Below are 25,457 nucleotides of genomic sequence, written 5' to 3' on the forward strand. Positions count from 1 at the left end.
TTTTTTTTCTGGTTTGTTCCTCATATTACTGTTCATATTTCTGTCTCTACCAAACTTAAACCCTGTATCACTGTTGATATTCCCTGTCTTTACCATACTTTTTTCTTTTCTTTCCGATAGGGTTCCTCTTCAATGGTCATTTACTGGCTGGCTTAGACATTCCAAAGAACATTCTATGCTCACAGATTGATCACCAGTACGATCATTCTGTGTGCATAGAACGTCATGTTATCGGCAGCACATCATCTGTTTACACAGGTCGATGTGCTGCCGATGATGACTTTTATGCTGGTCTGTGTTGGAGGACTGATAGTTGGGAACACGCATTCCTAGGAACGTTCCACCACCAATTACTGGCCCATCTAAAAGAGTCATAACTCTCACTGATTCCCTCCCTTTAGTGAATTAACATTCCAGGATTGGTGTTTGTTTGGAGGTCTCTTTGTTAAGGACTGTCTTTTTCTTGGCTCCATCCTAGTCTCTCTGTTTGGGTCTGTCATTTTCCTTCTCATTGAGGTGTTCATTATATCTTACAGTCCATTCTAGTTCTCTCTATATCTCTCTTGGGCGAGGTCTCACGATCTGGATAGGTCTCGGTATTTTTAATTCAGGATTATTTTCTGTTTGCCCCTCTCACGTTCTCCGTCTCTCTGGTTGGGTCTGATTTTCTTCTTCTTTCTTTCAGCCTGCGTCACAACATGCTGAGTCAGAGATTCCTCAGTGAGGCCGTGCTTTATGCTGCAGTTCTCTTGTGTGCTGCATTAAATCTCTTCGCACATCCAGCTCGCTCCTTTTCTTGCCCAACAACCTCCACCACCATCGCAATGTCTCTGCTACTACAAACTTTCGATCTTAAGTTACCGAGGCTGCTCTCCGTTTAACCCTTCTCTTTTCGGTAAAGGCTGTTTGCCTTCATAGAAATACATTTCTGATCGATTCAGTGATAATTTCAGATGTGTAAAAATGAGCTGACTATGCCGGTGCTTTGTAATAATTACCTGCAAGTCCGAGCTCCTTTTGGAACAGACAGTATAATCTTCCACTGCCAGAGGCATGTACCGTAATTTTGAGGTACTGTGGTCTCAATAGAAGGTCCAGTCTGAGATCTCTGACCTCCCCAACCGGGACCAGCGTACGGTACATTCTGTACTTGACTCTGTTTGATACTTGCACAGAATTTTTTACGAGCATCTTCCATCACTAGTCTTCTGCTTCCTACCATAAGCCTGATACCTGCAAAGCATACCAACTCGAAACCTGCAGAGCACTATTGTATAAAGATATGCCGACCCTGCAGAGCATTATTATTATCTAACCCCTTCTCAATGCCTTGCTTCTGACTGCAGATCTCTATGACTTAACAGCTCTGAGTAGAAACCATGTAGAAAAAGTGTAACACCCCATACCGAAAAAGATCTTTAACACCTCCTAACTAGAACCTGCAAAGCAACAGTGTCATTTGCAATTCACTTGTCTAAAACTTACATAATGTCGGTGTTAAGATATGACCTCATAGTCCTAATACCTGCCTCATCTGGTTCCCGTCTCGATGCCCATCCTTACAAGAAGACAAGATCTTAAATTAATGTATTTTACTTAAAGAGTATGGGGATGCTTGGAGCAAACTTTCAGCAGTTGTGGTGGGAAAATCAAAAGTAAGTAAATGTAAACCCAATTGGGATAGACCTATATTTATCCCGAGATAAGAAAAGGAAATAATAAAGAGCAACCTAGATGGACTATGTGGTTTTATCCTGCCATCAATTTTTGTTTTTCTCCTTTGTCCTTCAAAGGTTAATTGTTCACAACACTTTCCTGGTGTCTGATCAGCTCCTTGACCTGGCATCTGCAGCGTCTGGACAGCCTCGCTTACCTGTATCTTGAAGGGCATTTTTGTGTCTAGTCTCCTTGCCTGGTGTGTTACCACCAACTCGGCCTGGCACCTGCAGATCATCAGAGTCTTAGCATCCTCTTATACTTGTTTTTTTTGCAGGTCATAGCTATTTTACACTACATAGTGTCTTATCACCTTCTCAACCACGTGCATGCTATCCTTCCTTAGCTTTCACTTGAAGGACATATCTGTTTAAAGGCTTCATACGTACCTGGCGTCTTACCACTGCCTTGGCCTGATACTTGCAGACCATCCTCTTGTACTTTTTTTTTGCAGATTATAACTATCTTACACATATTACCTGTTGTCTTACCATCTCCTCGGTTTGGTACCAGCTTAGTATTACAGTCTTAATAGTCTTCCTTGTTTTTTAGTCTTGTTGTCCTCCCTAATTTGTAGCTTGAAGGACATATCTGTTTGTATTTCTTTTACCTTGTGTCTTAACACTTCCTTGACCTGGTATGTGCAAAGCATTAGAGTCCTAATATCCTCTCTTACCCAATTTTCATAGTGGTCTCTAGCCTGGTGTCTTACTTTACCCTATGCCTGGTTCTTGCAGAGTTTTAATACCCTCTCTTAATTTTCTTCATAACTTCTACCCCATGTTGCCACAACCTTATTTCTTACCACACATTCATCTTGCTTGGTTCTTGAAGGTCATATCTGTCTATACCCCTCTTATTTGATGTCTCACCACATACTTGGTACTCGCAGAACATTAGAGTCCTAATATTCTCCTTAATTGGTTCTTGAAGGGCATAACTGTATATATCATTTCATCATAGTGCATTACCACTTCCTCACCCTGATACCAGTATCAGAGTCTTAAAGTCTACTCCTACCTAGTTCTCCAAGGGTATAGCTGCCTATAGCCTTCGTTTGTAGTGTCTTCCCACCTCCTCAGCCATCAGAGCTTTATAATCTTATTGCCCGCTCTTACTTGTTTTTATTTGGTTATAACTATCTAACCCCCATATCTGGTGTCCTACCACCTACTCGGCTCTTCAAGGACATATCTGATCTGTTTTTGCTATTACCTGTTGTTCTGCCACCTACTCAGCTCACGTGGTTCTTGAAGGACATATCTGTCTATACCACTATTGCCTGGTCTCCTACCACCTACTTGGCTCAAATGGTTCTTGAAGGACATATCTGTTTATACCACCACCTTGACCTGGTACCTAAAGAACATCATGGACTTATCTCCTTCCCTTACTTGGCTATTATGGTGTATACCGCCTATATACCACAGGTGTCTACCTTTCTTTTGCAGAGCATTACCATAGCCCTCTAGTCTTCTCCTGGTAGACTCTTGCCCTGCACCTCTCTTTTGTCATAGCCCTGCAGACAATTATATGATGCTGCGATGGCCTCCAGACAGAGGTTGCGGAGCATCGTCCCCTTCCCCCAATCCCATTTGCAGCCAGGTTAGTGTGTGTCTCATTAGCACTATGTGGGATTGTGTACATAAAGTCTATGCATCCAGTGTGTGAGTGGAGTCAGGAGGAGGAGGAGGAGGAGCTGGTATTAGCTGCATCGGTGCAGAGAAGGATGCGAGAGGAAGAGAGAGAGGAGCAGGGAGGGATGTGCGGAGTGCCCCCTGGATAACTGCAGAGCTGTCCCACCACTGCACGCAGGGCATCGTCTCCACACTTCCATCATCTCCCCAACTCCTCTGTAGTCATCAGCCCCACATTGATCTGCCCTCCCCTGGTACCCTTACCTTACACTCACCTCTACCCAAACCCACACAGCATCCTGACCCTCTCCACATCTCCTCCTGGACCACTCACTTTTTTGTCTTCCCCTTGTCCCATCCCCCTCAGCTCTCCTCCCTTGTTTTCTCCATCCCCCTCTGTCTCACTCTCTCCATACCTCTCCTGTATCCAAACACATCTTTCCCCTCCAGCAGCCGCCCTGTCAGCTCCTGTCTACTCCTCTGCCACTTCTCCTGCATTGTCCCTTCTCCTTGGTGACCTACAATTCCCTACCCGCTGCCCCAACCCCTGTCCTGGACAGGTGTGGACCTCACCTCCTGACATCCCCATAGACACCCTTAATTCATACCATCTCCCATCTTTCGTTTTCTCTTTGGCTCTCAATATGCAAGTTTCTTTCGCTTGCACGGAACAGACGTTAAGAAGTAGGACCAGTGAGGACCGTCTGTGCCCCACGCGCCCTTCTGTTGGGCAAAGTGGGGGAAATGGGGGGCAAATAAAACAGCGCACACCCCCACTTGCAACAAAAAACCCTAGTCAGGTGCTCCCCCTTCTGTCACACATCCTGCGGGAGTCCACCGGTAAATCTACTGGCATGAAATACAGGTAAGAGCCATCAACATCCACAGGGACCATCACTATCACATATCTATCTATCTATCTATCTATCATCATCTATTATCTAACTATTATCTATCTATTTATCCATCCATATATCTATTATCTATCTATCATCTATCTATTATCTATCATCTATCTATATCTATCTATTATCTATCTATTATCTATCTATCATCTATCTATTATCTCTCATCTATCTATTATCTATCATCTATCTATATCTATCTATTATCTATCTATCATCTATCTATTATCTATCTATTTATCCATCCATATATCTATTATCTATCATCTATCTATTATCTATCATCTATCTATATCTATCTATTATCTATCTATTATCTATCTATCATCTATCTATTATCTATCATCTATCTATATCTATCTATTATCTATCTATTATCTATCTATCATCTATCTATCATCTATCTACAGTATCTGTCTATTCTTATATCTATCTGTGTTTCTATCTATCTATCAATCAATCTATCCATGTATCTATTATCTTTCTATCTATTACCTATCTATATGTCATATCTATCTATCTATCATCTATCTATCTATCTATTTATCTATCTATTATCTATCTATCTATCTATTATCTATCTATCTATCATCTATCTATCATCTACCATTCTTGAGGATACAAACCTTACATTGACTGCTGTTTTGTGGGCATTCATGTTGCCATTATTTCTCCCCCATTACTTTAGACTGATAATGATAATACAGTTGTAGACGGGCGATGCTCAGTCCCCGGTGACCGTACTGATGTCACTTCTGCCCCGTTCCCATCAACTCTTCCCATACAAATTCTTGTAGAAGTGATTGGGACATTTGATAGGAGAATGATTAAGGTAGTCCCCGTCTACTTACCCTGGTACGTGACTGAGGTATGGATTAGATAACAGGCCAAGTCTCGGGTGGCCACTAGCCTGAGATCAGACACCTACACTAGGCCTCACATACATCTGATCCTGAGATACGGCTGAGCTGCTCCTCCAGACGCTTTCACGTCTGCCCTTAGGACGCAGTTTTTGAAGTAAAGGCTAGTAGTGGATTTAAAAAAAGAGAGAAGGTGGATCTAGGCTTGGTTTGGTTTCACAAACTTTATCTAAACAGCAAGTGTGAAAGCATCTTAATATACAACTGAGATAGTCCATATGTAACCTGAAGGACTCCAGAAAAACCCCTAAACTATTGTAGACATGCACCCAAGCTATTACAGAGATACACCTGAGCCGTTTTAGAAATCCACCGGAGTTTACCATAACATGCCCTTAATTCACTTCATAGATACACCTGAGCCATTCCAAACATACACATGGCCTTTTCTTGAGATACACTTAGCCTATTCCAAAGATCCTCCTGAGCCATTCCAGAGATCCTCCTGAGCCATTCCAGAGACACACCTGAGCCATTCCAGAGATACACCTGAGCCATTCCAGAGATACACCAGAGCCATTCCAGAGACACACCTGAGCCATTCTAGAGACACACCTGACCCATTCTAGAGACACACCTGACCCATTCCAGAGATCCTCCTGAGCCATTCCAGACATCCTCCTGAGCCATTCCAGAGACACACCTGAGCCATTCCAGAGACACACCTGAGCCATTCCAGAGATACACCTGAGCCATTCCAGAGATACACCTGAGCCATTCCAGAGATACACCTGAGCCATTCCAGAGATACACCAGAGCCATTCCAGAGATACACCAGAGCCATTCCAGAGACACACCTGAGCCATTCTAGAGACACACCTGAGCCATTCTAGAGACACACCTGAGTCATTCCAGACATCCTCCTGAGCCATTCCAGACATCCTCCTGAGCCATTCCAGAGATCCTCCTGAGCCATTCCAGACATCTTCCTGAGCCATTCCAGAGATCCTCCTGAGCCATTCCAGAGATCATCCTGAGCCATTCCAGAGATACACCTGAGCTATTCCAGAGATATACCTGAGCCATTCCATTGATCCTCCTGAGCCATTCCAGAGATACACCAGAGCCATTCCAGAGACACACCTGAGCCATTCCAGAGATCCTCCTGAGTCGTTCCAGAGACACACCTGAGCCATTCCAGAGACACACCTGAGCCATTCCAGAGACACACCTGAGCCATTCCAGAGATACACCAGAGCCGTTCCAGAGACACACCTGAGCCATTCCAGAGACACACCTGAGCCATTCCAGAGATACACCTGAGCCGTTCCAGAGATACACCTGAGCCATTCCAGAGACACACCTGAGCCATTCCACAGATACACCTGAGCTATTCCAGAGTTATACCTGAGCCATTCCAGAGATCCTCCTGAGCCATTCCAGAGATACACCTGAGCCATTCCAGAGATACACCTGAGCTATTCCAGAGTTATACCTGAGCCATTCCAGAGATCCTCCTGAGCCATTCCACAGATACACCTGAGCCATTCCAGAGACACACCTGAGCCATTCCACAGATACACCAGAGCCGTTCCAGAGACACACGTGAGCCATTCTAGAGACACACCTGAGCCATTCCAGAGATCCTCCTGAGCCATTCCAGAGATCCTCCTGAGCCATTCCAGAGACACACCTGAGCCATTCCAGAGACACACCTGAGCCATTCCAGAGATACACCTGAGCCATTCCAGAGATACACCAGAGCCGTTCCAGAGACACACCTGAGCCGTTCCAGAGACACACCTGAGCCATTCTAGAGACACACCTGAGCCATTCCAGAGATCCTCCTGAGCCATTCCAGACATCCTCCTGAGCCATTCCAGACATCTTCCTGAGCCATTCCAGAGATCCTCCTGAGCCATTCCAGAGATCCTCCTGAGCCATTCCAGAGATACACCAGAGCCGTTCCAGAGACACACCTGAGCCATTCCAGAGATCCTCCTGAGCCGTTCCAGAGACACTCCTGAGCCATTCCAGAGACACACCTGAGCCATTCCAGAGACACACCAGAGCTGTTCCAGAGATACACCTGAGCCATTCCAGAGACACACCTGAGCCATTCCACAGATACACCTGAGCCATTCCAGAGATACACCTAAGCTATTCCAGAGTTATACCTGAGCCATTCCAGAGATCCTCCTGAGCCATTCCACAGATACACCTGAGCCATTCCAGAGACACACCTGAGCCATTCCACAGATACACCAGAGCCGTTCCAGAGACACACCTGAGCCATTCTAGAGACACACCTGAGCCATTCCAGAGATCCTCCTGAGCCATTCCAGAGATCCTCCTGAGCCATTCCAGAGACACACCTGAGCCATTCCAGAGATACACCTGAGCCATTCCAGAGATACACCAGAGCCGTTCCAGAGACACACCTGAGCCATTCTAGAGACACACCTGAGCCATTCTAGAGACACACCTGAGCCATTCAAGAGACACACCTGAGCCATTCCAGACATCCTCCTGAGCCATTCCAGACATCCTCCTGAGCCATTCCAGAGAGCCTCCTGAGCCATTCCAGAGAGCCTCCTGAGCCATTCCAGAGAGCCTCCTGAGCCATTCCAGAGATCATCCTGAGCCATTCCAGAGATCATCCTGAGCCATTCCAGAGATACACCTGAGCTATTCCAGAGATATACCTGAGCCATTCCAGAGATCCTCCTGAGCCATTCCAGAGATACACCAGAGCCGTTCCAGAGACACACCTGAGCCATTCCAGAGATCCTCCTGAGCCGTTCCAGAGACACTCCTGAGCCATTCCAGAGACACACCTGAGCCATTCCAGAGACACACCTGAGCCATTCCAGAGACACACCTGAGCCATTCCAGAGATACACCAGAGCCGTTCCAGAGATACACCTGAGCCGTTCCAGAGACACTCCTGAGCCATTCCAGAGACACACCTGAGCCATTCCAGAGACACACCTGAGCCATTCCAGAGACACACCTGAGCCATTCCAGAGACACACCTGAGCCATTCCAGAGATACACCAGAGCCGTTCCAGAGATACACCTGAGCCGTTCCAGAGACACACCTGAGCCATTCCAGAAACACACCTGAGCCATTCCAGAGATACACCAGAGCCGTTCCAGAGATACACCTGAGCCATTCCAGAGACACACCTGAGCCATTCCAGAGATACACCTGAGCCATTCCAGAGTTATACCTGAGCCATTCCAGAGTTATACCTGAGCCATTCCAGAGTTATACCTGAGCCATTCCACAGATACACCTGAGCCATTCCAGAGATACACCTGAGCCATTCCAGAGTTATACCTGAGCCATTCCAGAGACACATCTGAGCTACTCCAGAGATACATCTGATCCATTCCAGAGATATACTTGAACTATTCTAGAGATGTACCTGAGCTAGCCCTAACATCCATAGATACAACTTAGCCATCGCAAACTTATACTTGGCCTGTTCCAGAGGTACACCAGAGCCATTCCACAGATAAATCTGAGATAATCCATAGATACACCTGAGCTTTTCTAGAAATACTCCAGAACTATTTGTGAGCTACGATAGTTCTGATATACACCCGAGGTACACCCGAGATATTCCTGAGCCTTTCCTGCTCTACACAAGAATTACTTCCGAGCTTCTCCAATCGTAAGATATATCGGAGCTATTCCTGAACTACACGAGTTCTTAGGAGATACACTGGAAGTGCTCAATCTGCATTCCTGCGCTATATGAGTTAGTTGTAAGATCCAGCTGAGATACCTGAGCTCCTAAGAAAAACCATGTTTCAGCCTCCTTCATTGGGGTCTTTCATCTGAAGCCCAGAAAAATAGTATTCAGACAGAACCCTGATGGAGCCATTGACTATAATGAGGTGAACTCTGATCAATCTTTCTGAGGGTGTCTGTCTTTTAAGCAGGATACAATAGCTTAATAAAGCAATACGCTATTTCCATCGTAAAAGATAGAGACCACCAGAAAAAGCGTCCAACAGGGGACAAAGGTGCAGACTTTGGACTGGGGTTGCTTCACTATAAGTAACAGCTCTGCTGGAGTCATGGTATGGATCATATTTTTCTGATCTTCAGATGGAAGCCCCCCAAAACAAAGGATGCCCCAGCATGGTGTGTAGATGGTGTGCTGTTTCTAAGACACATGAATTAGGATTTTCCTGAATGCTGCTGAGATATACTGTGATACCGCTGCGATACATCTGTATGCTGAGATTTTAGTGGTAGGGGCATAAAGAACTTTAAAGGAAAACCTGACACCGTGGGCACTAGTGGGTATAACTGGTGCGTGGGCAGACTGACTGAGTGGGCACATTTACTCAACGGTCACAGTTTCTAGATGGTACTTCAATGTGGCTGCATTTGCTGGGTGGGCACATCTTGATGGGCATGCATTATGTAAAACTACTTTGTATGCATGCTTGTTGTTTTTCCTCTCGCATTAGGCAACCCTTAAAGTTGACCAAATTCGGGTGACTTAGCTGATGACCTCCTGTATATCGGAGTCTCCTGACTCCCCCCCCCACCCCAATATCTGTTGGGGAAAAGAAGGATCGGGAAAGTTGAATTTCAATGGCCGATCCTTCTGATCTCGGGTGAGATAGGTCGCCGCCAGAGGTGCTGAACTGTGCATGTGTAGAGACTGGCCTATAAAACCATATCTGGCTCTATTAAAATGTAACAAATCTTTTGTAAGAGTCTCACAACTCCCTCTCAATTCTCCTGGAGAAGTGAATATGTGATGGTAAAAGCTGACCTCCACCCCCTCCCTGCACAATGACCTCTGGACAAATAGCAGCATGCCCACAACACTCTCCCATTGAAGTAGGGGATTTTCAAAGCTGACCTCCTCCCTCGCTGTATAATGATCTTATGAAAAGGTAACAGCATGCCCACAACATTCTTGCATAGAAGTAGGTGATTGTTAAAGCTGACCTCCTCTCCCTCACTGCACAATGAACTTATGAAAGATAACAGCATGCCCACAACACTCTCCTATATACTGTAAGTAGGTGATTGTCAAAGCTGACCTCCTCTCCCTCACTGCACAATGAACTTATGAAAGATAACAGCATGCCCACGACATTCCGCTACAGAAGTAGGTGATTGTAAAGCTGACCTCCTCCCCCTCCCTGCACAATGACCTATGGACAAATAGGAGCATGCCCACAACACTCTCCCATAGAAGTAGGTGATTGTAATGCTGACCACCTCCCCTTCCCTGCACAATGACCTCTGGACAAATAGGAGCATGCCCACAACACTTTCCCATAGAAGTAGGTGATTGTAATGCTGACCACCTCCCCTTCCCTGCACAATGACTCCTGGACAAATAGGAGCATGCTCACAACACTCTCCCATAGAAGTAGGTGATTGTAATGCTGACCTCCTCCCCTTCCCTGCACAATGACCTCTGGACAAATAGGAGCATGCTCACAACACTCTCCCATAGAAGTAGGTGATTGTAAAGCTGACCTCCTCCCCCTCCCTGCACAATGACTCCTGGACAAATTGGAGCATGCTCACAACACTCTCCCATAGAAGTAGGTGATTGTAAAGCTGACCTCCTCCCCCTCCCTGCACAATGACTCCTGGACAAATAGGAGCATGCCCACAACACTCTCCCATGATCAAAAATAGTTCACTAAGTACCCTATATTTCATATGCAACTTTGCTTTACATTTATATATAATGATGGTAGGGTATGAGATATATTTTTTGTCTTTTGTAGGTTTTGCTTCTTTTTGCTAGTGTGAACATGCTCCAATTTCTTGCATGTGTACCATCTTAGACCTCAGTTCACATTGCTTGGTTTTTTGACTTTCCCATAGAAGTAGGTGATTGAAATGCTGACCTCCTCCCCCTCCCTGCACAATGACCTCTGGACAAATTGGAGCATGCTCACAACACTCTCCCATAGAAGTAGGTGATTGTAATGCTGACCTCCTCCCCTTCCCTGCACAATGACCTCTGGACAAATAGGAGCATGCTCACAACACTCTCCCATAGAAGTAGGTGATTGTAAAGCTGACCTCCTCCTCCTCCCTGCACAATGACTCCTGGACAAATAACAGCATGCCCACAATATTCTCCTAAAGAGGTAGGTGATTGTTATAGCTGACCTTCTCCCACTTATTGCACAGAGACCTGCAGAAAGGTAACAGTATGCCCACAACACTCTCCAATCAAAGTGATTATTAAAGCTGCCCCTTACCCCATCCCTGCGCAAAGACCTCTGTACAGATGACAAAGAATGCCAGTAACACTATTCTGTAGAAGTCAATAGGTGATGATCAAAGCTGCCCCCACCGTATCCTGCAGAAGGACCTCTGCACAGGTAACAGAGCATTCTCACAGCAATATCCATTAGAAGTCAATAGGTAATGGTCAGTCCTCACCTTCTTCTCCCCACTCCCTGCACAACATCCTCTGCACAGGTAACAGAGCATGCCTAGAAAACTATTCTTTATTCATCAGATTGCTGTTCATCACTAAATGCCGTTAACAGAAGCTGATGCAGGACGCGTGCCCCCAAACTCATGTACCCAAAAGAGAAAACAATCAGAAAATAGCAACACGTCAGATATAAACTATATCACTGCATATGAAATTAATTAGTATAAATCATATCAAAGGTAAGGTTCTGTTTGTCTACTACAACCTCTGTCAATCACAGCGGCGATCACAATCACATAGCGGACTGCAGAATGAGCCAACAGTGATTCTGTCAGTGAGCTGATTCTGACAGCAGAGCTTGTAAGCCTTATCTCTCTTCTCCTGAACAATCATCTAAGCCGTTTTATGACTGCATCTCCCCTGGCATAAAAAACACATGCGGATTGTACATGTGGATTGTACATGCGGATTGTACATGCGGATTGTACATGCGGATTGTACATGCGGATTGTACATGCGGATTTCCTGCCAGGGACATGCGGATGTGAAGCGTTCTTCACATGCATTTCCGCATGCGGGTTGAAAAGCGCTTTCCTAGCGGTTTTAGCATCACTTGGAAAGTGCTTGACAACTTGGTCACACTATATAAATCCATGCAACCGGCACAGATTTATATAGTGTGACTAAGTTATAGTAATAGAATGGTAAAAAATATAAAACAAACATTATACTCACCTTCCGATGGCCCCCGGTCTCCTCCGGTGCGTCCGGTGTGTTGAGCGGCTCGTGGTGGTCTAAAAGGACCTTCCATGACGTCATTTAGTCATGTGATAGGTCACGCAACCGCCGACGTCAGCGGTCGCGTGACCTGTCACATGACATCATGGCAGGTCCTTTTAGACCATCACGAGCCACCGGGAAGCCAGGATGCATCACTATAGAGTCCGGGGGCCATCGGAAGGTGAGTATAATGTATTTTTTTTTTTTTTATTATTTTTTTACAGGTACTATGGTACCCAGGTGTGGATGAGAGTCTCCTCTTCTCCAGACCCGGGTACCATCCGCACATTGAATCGCATAATATCCGCATGTGCACATGTAGTCATGCGGATATTAAGAGATTCAATGCAAGTCAATGGCGGCGAAAACGCGGCGATTACGCAAAATAATTGGTAGTGCTGCGAATTTTTCCGCAATGGTAATCCGCAGCGGATATTTCCGCAGCATGTGCACAGCACATGCGGATTATCACTGGGGAACATGGCAGACCTTCTACCATGCGTTTTTTTAAGCGTTTCTGCAGCGGAATTGCTTAAAAAATGCATAGTGGGCACACAGCCTAAGGTGGTAACTCATTCTGCAGTAGATGTACTGTGATACCTAGAGGCGAAAGAAGTCAAACATTCCAAAATGTCATTGAACCCAATGGCAAAAAATGTAACATCTGTGCTGATTTGTGCCTCCTCTGTTTCCACTTTGGCTGGTGGGCAGCGGCGCGCCTTTATTGCTTGCAACGCGTGATTGCTCCAGTCCTATTTTTTCCCTGGGACTTTTGGTACTGCTTTAGAAGGCAGCTATGGGGTTAATTTTAGTTTAGATTTTATCACCCCTGGGTGGAGCAGTCAGCTATTTAAACCCCTGAATCTCTGACTCCCACTGCCATTAGTCAATAGCCTGTCCTGGTATATACCTCTGTGCTGTGCTCCTATTTGTTTCTTCTAATTATTCTGGTTCTTTCACCTCGGTATGTATTTTGACCATCCTCTTGTTTTACGATTCTGCTCCTGACGTGACCTCTTAGCTTTGACCCTGCTAGGTGACCTTTCCTGCCTCTGGTTCACAGCAGTCCTTCCGTGGAAGTAATCCAGGGGACCCCTTTTTAAGACCAGTTCCCTGTATAGAGGTTAAAGGGTGAAGGCCAATGTTCCTCTGGAATCGTCAGACGTAGTGGCTCGTGCCAAGTCTGGAATCGTCAGATGGAGTGGCTCGTGCCAAGTCTGGAATCGTCAGACGTAGTGGCTCGTGCCAAGTCTGGAATCGTCAGATGGAGTGGCTCGTGCCAAGTCTGGAATCGTCAGATGGAGTGGCTCGTGCCAAGTCTGGAATCGTCAGACGGAGTGGCTCGTGCCAAGTCTGTCTGAGGTAACCTTTTTGAACCTGTGGCCTCTGACAGACGTGAAAAAAAATAACTTTCAGGCAGAAATGCACGCATTCAAGGTGTATACATATCCCTTAAAAGGTTATTCTCATGTTCTTTGATGGTTAAAAATGCAAGAAAAATAAACTTTTAATTTACTTCTCATTAAAAATCCTAATTTTTCTCAAGAATGGAGTGATTTTTAACTCTATTTTTTTACTTGCTGGTATGATTCTGGGTTTGAACCCTTGGGCTTGTGTTTTGTGGTTGCCTTCTCTTTCTGCTGAGCCACAGCAGACATCTTTTCTCTGGGAGTTTAGGTTCTGCTATTCTGGCTGCAGACTCTTTAGCATAACATCGGTGTTTTCATTTGTCTGCCTATCACCTTTTGGGTGCGGCTTTATATTCTTTCCCCCTGCTGGTACTGTATTTCCTGCTGGTAATAGTTTTCCATTTTGATGTGCAGACATTCTGCTGTAAGTTAAAATCAGTCAGAGAAATTCCAGATAGATTTAATATATCGGCTGTTCTATTCTTTACGCTGCTCCTACCTTCTGTTTCTTTTTAGGAGGTAGGCAGCATATAATCTAACAGTTCGTACTCTACACTTTATTTTGTAGTTAACTTTACTCACTCTGGGATCTTTCCTTTTTTCAGCACACTTTACCTTTTTTAACCCTAGAACGCCTACCTGGGGCCTCGCAGGCCCGCCCTGTTAATTGTTTTCTATTTTCTGCAAGATTTCTTTAGTTAGAATTTTTAAACTCTAGGTATTCCTCAGGTATATAGTTGTTTGTCATTTCCAGTTGGTCATTTATTTATTATTTGCACATGGGCCTAAAAGGCCCCAGGTATGTGAGAGTGTAGATTTTTATGGTCATGCGTTCTAGGGTTAAGATAATTCACACTCTGCACTGCCCTCCGATTCTTTAGGAGAAAAATGAAGCTCTTGATGGCCTTTTAGGCAGTATTGGTCCGAATTGCCATCTTCTACTCTGTGGTTTGAGCTATCTCAGTCCATGCAGGAACCACCAGGTACTGTGGGGTCAAGATCTCTAGTCTGTACAGGAGCCGGCAGGGTCAGTTGCAGTTTTCAGTTTTCTCTAGTGATTTGCAATGGCAAAACATGCGCAGTGCTGACAAACTTTTCTCAAAAAAGCTTATCATAGAATGTTAGAGTTGGAGGGGACCTCCAGGGTCAGCTTGTAAGAGCTGGCCGGATTGCTGGAGTGCATTGTTACCTATTCGGCCAGCTGCAGTGCAGATGCGTTCCTCCGATGCTGCAGAGGCAAACTACTTGAAAGTGCACAGTTCTCACAATGATACCACAGGTCCGAACTGCCCGTCAAGCAGGGACGCACTACCCTCCAGCTAGCAAGAGGCCAAAAGGCAGATGGGCAGTGGTGCGCCCCAGCAGAAAAAGATTAGACAACCCCTTTAGGGAGCAAAAACTCATGTTACCAATGGACAAAAGTAATTGACCCCTTTATTTAAAAAACTGGTTAAACAAATCTTAGCAGCCAAGCCTGTGTCTTGGATAACAGATTTGCTGCATAAGCCAATAACACTCCAGCTTAATAGCTTATGGCAGATGGCCGAATATTGACCTTAAAAAGCATTTCCTTGGGGAATCAAAAGTCCCCAGTAAGTAGAAAGCTCTTGGGTTGTCCTTTTTCCTAGAGCTCTTTTTTTTCAATTTAGTTAAAGCCTTTTTTAGCTAGTACTGTTTCTCCTGTCAACGTTTTCAGAAAGACACAACAGGACGTGGCAGCCATCACAAGAGATCTAGAGGTTGTTACCTATCTATGTTCGTTCGTACGGTTCCCGAATGGCAAAACCTGCCAAACAATGCAGCAATGAAACAGCAAGCAACGCAGTAACGCAGATTTGGGCAGAGTCTGGAAGAAATAGATTGTATCCTCCATAGGAGCTCACGGCCAATACTTCTGGTGACTTTTGGAAACAGAAAAGAACTGAATGGATTATCTAATATGCATATATTTGCTAGTGAATTATTCATTTCACAAGTTTCTATTACTAAGTCTTCGGAGCTGGGGGGGTGCTTTCTTGCTCTTTTTTGCAATGCTGCATGGGGAAAACATGCAAATGAGTTCTCTCCATAAAGAAACAAAACTATCTCACAGGAACAGGAGGTAGTACAGGATAAAGAAGGTAAAGAAGGTAGTACAGGATGGAGGAGGCACAGGAGGCAGTACAGGATGGAGGAGGCACAGGAGGTAGTACAGGATGGAGGAGGCACAGGAGGTAGAACAGAATGGAGGAGGCACAGGAGGCAGTACAGGATGGAGTAGGCACAGGAGGCAGTACAGGATAAAGAAGGTAAAGAAGGTAGTACAGGATGGAGGAGGCACAGGAGGCAGTACAGGATGGAGTAGGCACAGGAGGTAGAACAGAATGGAGGAGGCACAGGAGGCAGTACAGGATGGAGTAGGCACAGGAGGTAGAACAGGATGGAGGAGGTACAGGAGGTTGTACGGGATGGAGGAGGTACAGGAGGTAGTACAGGATGGAGGATGTACAGTACGTAGTACAGGATGGAGGAGGTATAGGAGGTAGTACAGGATGGAGGAGGCACAGGAGGTAGTACAGGATGGAGGAGGTACAGGAGGTAGTACAGGATAAAGAAGGTATAGAAGGTAGTACAGGATGGAGGAAGCACCAGAGGTAGTGTGGGACAGAGGAGGCACAGGAGGTAGTGCAGGATAAAGGAGGTATAAAAGTAGTACAGAATGGAGAAGGCACAGGAGGTAGCAGTGGATGGAGGAGTCACAGGAGGTAGTATAGGATGGAGGAGGTACAGGAGGTATTACAGGATGGAGGAGGTAGTACAGAATGGAGAAGGCACAGGAGGTAGTACAGGATGGAGGAGGTACAAGAGGTAGTACAGGATGGAGGAGGTAAAGGAGGTAGTACAGGATAAAGGAGGTATAGAATGTAGTACCAAATGGAGAAGGCACAGGGGGTAGTACAGGATGGAGGAAGCACCGGAGGTAGCACAGGATGGAGGAGGCACAGGAGGTAGTACAGGATGGAAGAGACTCAGGAGGTAGTACGGGACGAAGGAGGTACAGGAGGTAGGACAGGATAAAGGAGGTATAGAAGTAGTACAGAATGGAGAAGGCACAGGAGATAGTACAGGATGGAGGAGGTACAGGAGGTAGTACAGGATGGAGGAGGTTCAGGAGGTAGTACAGGATGGTGGAGGTACAGGAGGTAGTACAGGATGGAGGAGGCAGTACAAGATGGAGGAGTAACAGGAGGTAGTACAGAATGGAGGAGGCACAGAAGGTAGTGCAGGATGGAGGAGGCACAGGAGGTAGTACAGGATGAAGGAGGTACAGGAGGTAATACATAATGGAGGAGGCACAGGAGGTAGTGCAGGATGAAGGAGGTGCAGGAGGTAGTACAGAATGGAGGAGGCGCAGGAGGTAGTGCAGGATGGAGGAGGTACAAGAGGTAGTACAGGATGGAGGAGGTACAGGAGGTAGTACAGAATGGAGGAGGCACAGGAGGTACTACAGGATGAAAGAGGTACAGGAGGTAGTACAGAATGGAGGAGGCACAGGAGGTAGTACAGGATGGAGGAGGCACAGGAGGTAGTGCAGGATGGGGGAGGCACAGAAGATAGTACAGGATGGAGGAGGTACAGGAGGTAGTAAAGAATGGAGGAGGCACAGGAGGTAGTACAGGACTGAGGAGGTACAGGATGGAGGAGGCACAGGAGGTAGTACAGGATGGAGGAGGCACATGATGTAGCACAGGAAGAAGGTACAAGAGGTAGTACTAGATGGAGGAGGCACAGGAGGTAGTACAGGATAAAGGAGGTATAGAACTTAGTACAGAATGGAGGAGGCACAGGAGGTAGTAAGGAATGAAGAAGGCACAGGAGGTAGTACAGGATGAAGGAGGCACAGGATGTAGTACAGGATGGAGGAGGTACAAGAGGTAGTACAGGATAGAGGAGGCACAGGAGGTAGTACAGGATAAAGGAGGTATAGACAGCAGTACATAGTGGAGGAGGCACAGGAGGTAGTACAGGATGGATGAGGCACAGGAGGTAGTACAGGATAGAGTAGGAACAGGAGGTAGTACAGAATGGAGGAGGCACAGAAGGTAGTACAGGATGGAGGAGGCACAGGAGGTAGTACAGGATTGAGCAGGCACAGGAGGTAGTACAGGATGGAGGAGGCACAAGAGGTAGTACAGGATGGAGGAGGCACAAGAGGTAGTACAGGATGGAGGTAGTACAGAATGGAGGAGGCACAGGATGTAGTACAGGATGGAGGAGGCATAGGAGGTAGTACAGGATAAAGGAGGTATAGAAGGTAGTACACAATGGAGATGGCACAGGGGGTAGTACAGGATAAAGGAGGTATAGAAGGTAGTACATAATGGAGGAGGCACAGTAGGTAGAACAGGATAAAGGAAGTATAGAACGTAGTTCGTAATGGAGGAGGCACAAGAGGTAGTACAGGATGGAGGAGGCACAGGAGGTAATACAGGATGGAGGAGGCACAGGAGGTAGTACAGAATGGAGGAAGGAGAGGAGGTAGTACAGGATGGAGGAGGTACAGAAGGTAGTACAGGATGAAGGAGGTACAGGAGGTAGTACTGCATAAAGGAGGTATAGAAGGTAGTACAGGATGGAGGAGGCACAGGAGGTAGTACAGAATGGGGGAGGCACAGGAGGTAGTACAGGATGGAGGAGGTACAGGATGTAGTACAGGATGGAGGAGGTACAGCAGGTAGTAGAGGATGGAGGAGATACAGGAGGTAGTACAGGATGGAGGAGATACAGGAGGTCATCCAGAATGGAACTGGTACAATAGGTAGTACAGGATGGATGAGGCACAGGAGGTAGTACAGGATGGAGGAGGTACAGCAGGTAGTACAGGATAAATGAGGTATCGAAGTAGTACAGAATGGAGGAGGCACAAGAGGTAATACAGGATGGAGGAGGTACAGGATGTAGTACAGGATGGAGGAGGTACAGCAGGTAGTAGAGGATGGAGGAGATACAGGAGGTAATACAGGATGGAGGAGATACAGGAGGTCATCCAGAATGGAACTGGTACAATAGGTAGTACAGGATGGATGAGGCACAGGAGGTAGTACAGGATGGAGGAGGTACAGCAGGTAGTACAGGATAAATGAGGTATCGAAGTAGTACAGAATGGAGGAGGCACAAGAGGTAGTACAGGATGGAGGAGGCACAGGAGGTTGTACAGGATAAAGGAGGTATAGAAGGTAGTACATAATGCAGGAGGCACAGGAGGTAGTACAGGATGGAAGAGGTATAGAAGGTAGTACAGGATGGAAGAGGCACAGGAGGTAGTACAGAATGTGGGATGCACAGGAGGTAGTACAGGATGGAGGAGGTACAGGAGGTCATCCAAAATGGAGCTCGTACAATAGGTAGTACAGAATAGATGAGGTACAGGAGGTAGTACAGGATGGAGGAGGTACATGATGTATTACACGATACAGAAGGCCCAGAATGGAAGTGGTACAGGAGGCAGAAAAAAAATAGTCAGCTCACTCATATGGAGACCAAATGCATGGAGCCAGCAGTGCCGCGTGGGAGCCAATCCAGAGAAGAAGAAATTCCAGCGTATAGGTCTTCTGTAAAAATATTAATTTTATTAGTAAAATTAAAATAAATCCAAAATCAATCCATAGTCACAACCGCAGCAAAGGTTTAGGAGGATTAATAAAATTGATATTTTTACAGAAGACCTATACGCTGGAATTTCTTCTTCTCTGCTACAGGAGGTAGTATAGGATGGTGGAGATACAGGAAGTAGTACAGGATGGAGGAGGTATAGAAGGTAGTACAGAATGGAGAAGGTACAGAAGGTAGCACAGGATGGAGGAGGCACAGGAGGTAGTACAGGATGGAGGAGGTATAGAAGGTAGTACAGAATGAAGAAGGCACAGGAGGTAGCTATAATGTAAGTAAATTTTTGACCCTGTCTTTGGAAAGACGTCTCATTTGTGAAGCAGTTTTCTTTCCATGGTAAGATAATATGCATGTTTTTCCCTTTGAGAAGTGCCAATAGGATTCCACACTCAGCTGCTTTCCCCACTCCCCAAAGTTTTGTCAGTTTTGGGGAGTGGGTTCATTCAGCCAGTCAAATCCTGCTCTGCGCTGATGAGGCTCATGTAGCCCAAAACATGTCTTTAGATTGGTTTCTGTCTTACCTATCATTCCTACTCATGTAGCGAGGCTCATTAAAGGGCTATGTTCACATTTTAGTTTAGGCTACTGTCAGTGGCTCCATCAGGGCTTACATCTGAAGCCCTGGAAAACAGAATTTAGATGTTTGCATTGACTGAGTCATTGCCTGTAAAGATGCAGACGGAGTCACATTGTGCTCAGTTGGGCATCATTTTTGGTAGCATCCTCCAATTTGAGGCAGGCACGAAATCGTAGTTGACTGCATTTTGTTGCTCACTTCAAATAGGCGGATACTGTCAAAATTGATGTTTGACTGAGCACAATGTGACTTTTTCTGCATCATTACAGTCAAAGGCCCCGTCAGTGCAAACATCCTAATCCCCGTATACCAGGTCTCAGATGTAAACCTGATGAAGCCACTGACCGTCGGCTAAAACACAATGTACCTTAGAGGGTACCCACCCCTTATAGATAGTACTTGCAAGTATTTTTTTTTTACTTCCAAAGAAGACTAATATGGCAATAGTGGGTAAAAATTTTGATTGTCTAGGTCCAGAAGCAACAACGTTTCGCAACACTCACCATTTTTGGTGGTAGGGCATATGAAATTCTGAAATTATTCCAGAAATAGGTCCTTGTTTTTTTCCAAATAGTTATTTTTTTGTCTACACATCTGGATGGTTCTCGGTCTATTTAAGCTTTATTTTAAGTATTTGATAGATGTATTAATATTTCTTTTGGATATCACTGATGACCGGCTTGCTTTTCCTCGGTTATTTCCATTTTTAGCCAATCTATTTCTTCTTGTTGTGAAGATTGAACCAAGCAGAGGTTGGAAAAAACTGCAAGTCCTTTCTAAAAAACCCCCAGTGTTTCCTCAAGGAAAAAATTGATGGGCCATGGGCAAAGGTAGGGGGCTACCAGTACATTTGGCCATGGTGTTGGGCAGCTAAGAAGTCATTTTGACTTACTTGAGGTCTGTAGATACAGAGCAAGGTCTGTAAAGTTCATCTGGGCACCAGGTAAAGAAAAAGGGGCCACTTTTGAGCCACTTAAAAACTTGGACTTTTTTTTTTCTAAAGTGCAACAGAGTAGAGAACAACCTTCTTTGAATTTCATTTTTGACCTAAAAGGACAATGGAAATGGACTTTATATGATAGACGGCCACTTATTAAACACGTCGAGCTAAAGGCGTTGACTGGTCTGTTATAAGGATAGTCAACGAGAAACAGGAGAGACATTTTTATTGAGTTCCAAATGTTTTGGCAAAACCCTTAGGATCCTCTGGGGTGGGTCTTCAGGCTGCTCTACATTATTACTGTGAGCCGCACCCTATTAGTAAAAATCATAAATGTAGCACTCAATAAAATTGCCGAAATCTCTGGAACCATTCGGCAAAATTTACCAAAGAGAACTAAAGTACGAATACTCAGGAGAACTGCGGGAATAACGTAAGAGCAAAAACTGGTTCCTTTTGACTTGGTGACAGGTCCTTCCTAAAAGCCGTATCAGCATTATAAAGTCATGAAATGTGTGGTGTGACGAGAGGAAGGCTTACGCTTTTCGCTGGCGTATTCCTAGCTACTAGACCTAAATATTTCACGAGGCTGGCGCACAATAAGCAGATGAGTTATGACAGCGAGCACTAAATAAATAAGCAACGTAAAATGCAGTCCTTGAATATTTTATGGGGTGAATTTAATTTGGTAAAACTATTAAACATGGATCATATTTTAAATAGACCTAGTCATGATGAATTAGAAGTCCTGGTGTCGTTATTCTAGAAGGTCATGAAAATGAGAAGATAAAGGGTCCAGAAATATTGTAGCACCTGCAGAAAGGGCGACTCCGTAACACAGGTGGTGCGGGACCTTCAATGTCACAGCCAGGAATCCCCATTCCCCGCCGCTTCCTAATAAGCCCAGGAGGCCACTATAGCAGGTGGGCTAATATCTATTATTACTGGTCTCCTGCCGCCGATAGAAAACCTACAAGTCAGTCATTCATATGGAACAAATGAGATCTATCCACGGCACGGAAATAAAAGGAACATAAACTCTAATATCTATTATCTATCTATTCTAATATCTATTTATTATCTGTTATCTATCGGTTATTAATCGGTCTATCATCTATTCTAATATATATCCATCTATCTATCTATCTATCCATCCTTATATCTATATATCTATCTATCTATCCATCCTTATATCTATATATCTATCTATCCATCCTTATATCTATCCATCTATCTATCCATGTATCTATCTATCTATCCTTATATCTATCTATCTATCTATCCTTCTATCTATCTATCTATCCATCCTTATATCTATATATCTATTATCTATCTATCTATCCATCCTTATATCTATATATCTATCTATCCTTATATCTATCCATCTATATATCATCTATCTATCTATCCATCCTTATATCTATCCATGTATCTATCCATCTATCCTTATATCTATCCATCTATATATCATCTATCTATCTATCTATCTATCCATCCTTATATCTATATATCTATCCATGTATCTATCTATCTATCCATCTATCTATCCATCCTTATATCTATCCATCTATCTAATTATCTATATATCTATCTATCTATCCATCCTTATATCTATATATCTATCCATCTATATATCCATCTATCTATCTATCTATCTATCCATCCTTATATCTATATATCTATCCATCTATATATCCATCTATCTATCTATCTATCCATCTATCTATCCTTCTATCTATCTATCTATCCATCTATCTATCCTTATATCTATATATCTATCCATCTATCTATGTATCTATCTATCTATCCTTCTATCTATCTATCCATCTATCTATCATCTATCTATCTATCCATCCTTATATCTATATATCTATCTATCTATCATCTATCTATCTATCCATCCTTATATCTATATATCTATCTATCTATCTATCTATCTATCCTTATATCTATATATCTATCTATCTATCTATCTATCTATCCTTCTATCTATCTATCTATCAAAATCACAAACATGGATTGAGAAAGGTTCTGCTATTTTCAGCTTAACGTTGCTTGTGCCGATTAAAATCCATTTTCTCACCATCTGACTCTCGGACTTTGGGGGGCTGAATCCCATTTTTTGGCTTTGTATACGAGAGGTTGTAGTGATAATCTTGGGAGCTTTGCCCCCATGTTAACATGACAATTCCTGCTTTTATTTCTGTCTATTTATCTATCTATTTTATTTCTTTCTATGTTGGCTGAAAATCTTCTTCTCTTTCACCAGGAATCTAGGAAAGTCTGGATTACGAGTCTCCTGCTTGGGATTGGGTAAGTGTGTATATTTTGTGTAGACCTGAGGGGTAGGTACCCTCATAGCGAATCCACTGCAGACTTTCTCCACTTCTCCAAAGCCCGACAGTAGAGTAGAGCTGCACACACTTCTTCGACATTGCTTGGAGGCGCTAATCCAATAGGACCTCATCCTGGTGGCCGGGTCCCCTGTTGTGACATCCACATTAATGGCCACTTAGACCTCATTCTCTGCTTTCTTTCTTACTTACAAGGGTTGACACTTCTGGGAGCAATTTTTCTTTTTTACTTGCATGGTTTTTGAGGCTGAAAATTATTTTTGCAATTGGGATTCATTAAAAATTTTGCTTTAAGAGGGGCTGATGCCTCAAACTGTTTTTGCATCGGTGTCCTGGCATAAAACATTTTGAAAAATCATAAAAAAAAATTGTGCAAATGTTTTGCGATTTCTGCCGTTTTCGCGTCAGTCCCAGCCAGCTTTGCCAAAATTTTTCTCCTTTCCACTGTTTGCTACTATAGTAGAAAGACTTTAGGCTGCCCATACACAAAAGATGAATATTGTATGAACGTTGGACTGGCCAACCAACTAATGTGACCTTACTCTTGCCTGTAGTACTATGGCATGGTGGAGAAAACACCCTGGAGGTGCAGCTGGATACCCGGATGAGATTTCCGTGTCAAAGGGCAGATGGAAGATTCATTGAAGAGTAAAATATTATCCTTTATTTGGAACTTAAGTGACACGTTTCGGCAAGTAGATACCCTTCATCAGAATGTACAGTCTGAGTAAAGGGGATCTGCTCTCCAAAATACATCACTGAAACTCAAAATAAAGGAAAATATCTTCAATGAAGGGAAGAGGGTATCAATGAGCGAATTGTTTGGTGTTTTATCCCCAAATTTCAAACTGAATGTTCATTTCTATGCCCTGTGGTCTCTCTAGACCCCAAAGGATAATACCTGTTAGATTCAAAAGACAAAAAAATAACAAATACCCCACCCCTCACCTTTCTAGCCACCGCACTGCTCACAGCCCGGCTTCCAGTTCTCTTTTTTTCCGATCTCCGTCCTCTTCATCACCGTAAGCCAGGACTTCCTGCCCGGTCACTGCATATTGTAAGGTTGCGGCACACTTCGGTGACATCATGACCCTACGACATGCAGTGACCTCCCAAGACCTGATCGCTGCCGGAATTTCTGGCCTATAATTAGGAGACCAGGGATCTGTCAAAAGGTTTGAGTTTGGCCCTAAATGATTAATCAAAATGGTGGCCAGGCAATTTTTTTTTTTTTTTTTTTTTCCGAATTGAATCCCAAAGAAATCAAATTTGTGTGGAAGCACGAATTTCAGGAAATTCAACTTCAACCCAATCCTCCATGAATCGATCAGCTCATTTCTAATAGTGGTAATTATCCCAAGAATAATACATGAAGCACTGTCCTCTCTTTTTGTTTTTCTTCAATACTGCTTACCCTTACCGGACAGTAGGTGTGTTTGGTGTTGGCTTATTTGGCTCTACCTGTAAGACACATGGCTGAGCGAAGCGAGCATGGGTACAAAGGAGCCGGAAGGATAAGCTGATGGACAAACGAGCATTCAGCCATCAGCTACGTCAGGTGCATGACCACCTTTATTTGAGCTGGGTCTACCCTCTCCTCCAACATCATATAAAGCCCATAGTACATGCACCCTTTATGATGGCACAATAGCTTTAAAAATAAAATCTAATAATAATAAAAAAACTATTATGAGGGTCTTCTTACTGATATGTAGAGCTCCACAATTAGTCTTCTACGTTCCCACAAAAGCTCTTCGAGATGTTCTCCAACATTACGTTCCACCCAGGGATAAAATTGACGCCTGAGGACTAAAGAACCCTGCTCCATAAAGCTTCATTATTTCTGTTTTGCTGACTACAAGATTTCTACCATCAAACATTAGCATAGTGGCTCAATGGATGATTGATGAGATTCTCGGCAGGGAGCATCCCCCTTCCCCATCCGCCAAGAATAATTGGCAAAATTCTAAGATTGAAAATAATTTACAATTTCTACTACAACTACTACTAAGTCACATTCTGGCGGCTTCATCATTTCTTTCTCTAGGATGTACTGTATTATAAACCTCATCTATACCCAGCGTTAGCCAGATAAGAAAACTACACGTAAAAATCACATAAGTGCTAATTCCAGCATTATGTTGCACCGTATCTTGTGATAAATCTGCCTACAATTTAGTCTCTGGGCCA

At 44.3% G+C, this 25,457-nt stretch overlaps 1 protein-coding gene across 1 annotated transcript in view; it reads left to right on the forward strand.

Moving 5' to 3' along the window:
- Window positions 1-3,350: 3,350 nt before the first annotated feature.
- KCNAB3 (potassium voltage-gated channel subfamily A regulatory beta subunit 3) overlaps window positions 3,351-25,457 on the forward strand; it is a 94,436-nt gene continuing 72,329 nt past the window's right edge. The window contains exons 1-2 of the mRNA XM_073654529.1: window positions 3,351-4,218; window positions 23,183-23,226. Of these exons, the coding sequence (XP_073510630.1) occupies window positions 3,998-4,218; window positions 23,183-23,226 (265 nt within the window). The 5' untranslated portion in view covers window positions 3,351-3,997. The remainder of the gene's footprint in view (window positions 4,219-23,182; window positions 23,227-25,457) is intronic.

This window comes from Phyllobates terribilis, unplaced genomic scaffold, assembly GCF_046119375.1.
Source record: "Phyllobates terribilis strain yellow unplaced genomic scaffold, ASM4611937v1 Scaffold_11__3_contigs__length_659146591, whole genome shotgun sequence".
Taxonomy (NCBI): Eukaryota; Metazoa; Chordata; class Amphibia; order Anura; family Dendrobatidae; genus Phyllobates; species Phyllobates terribilis.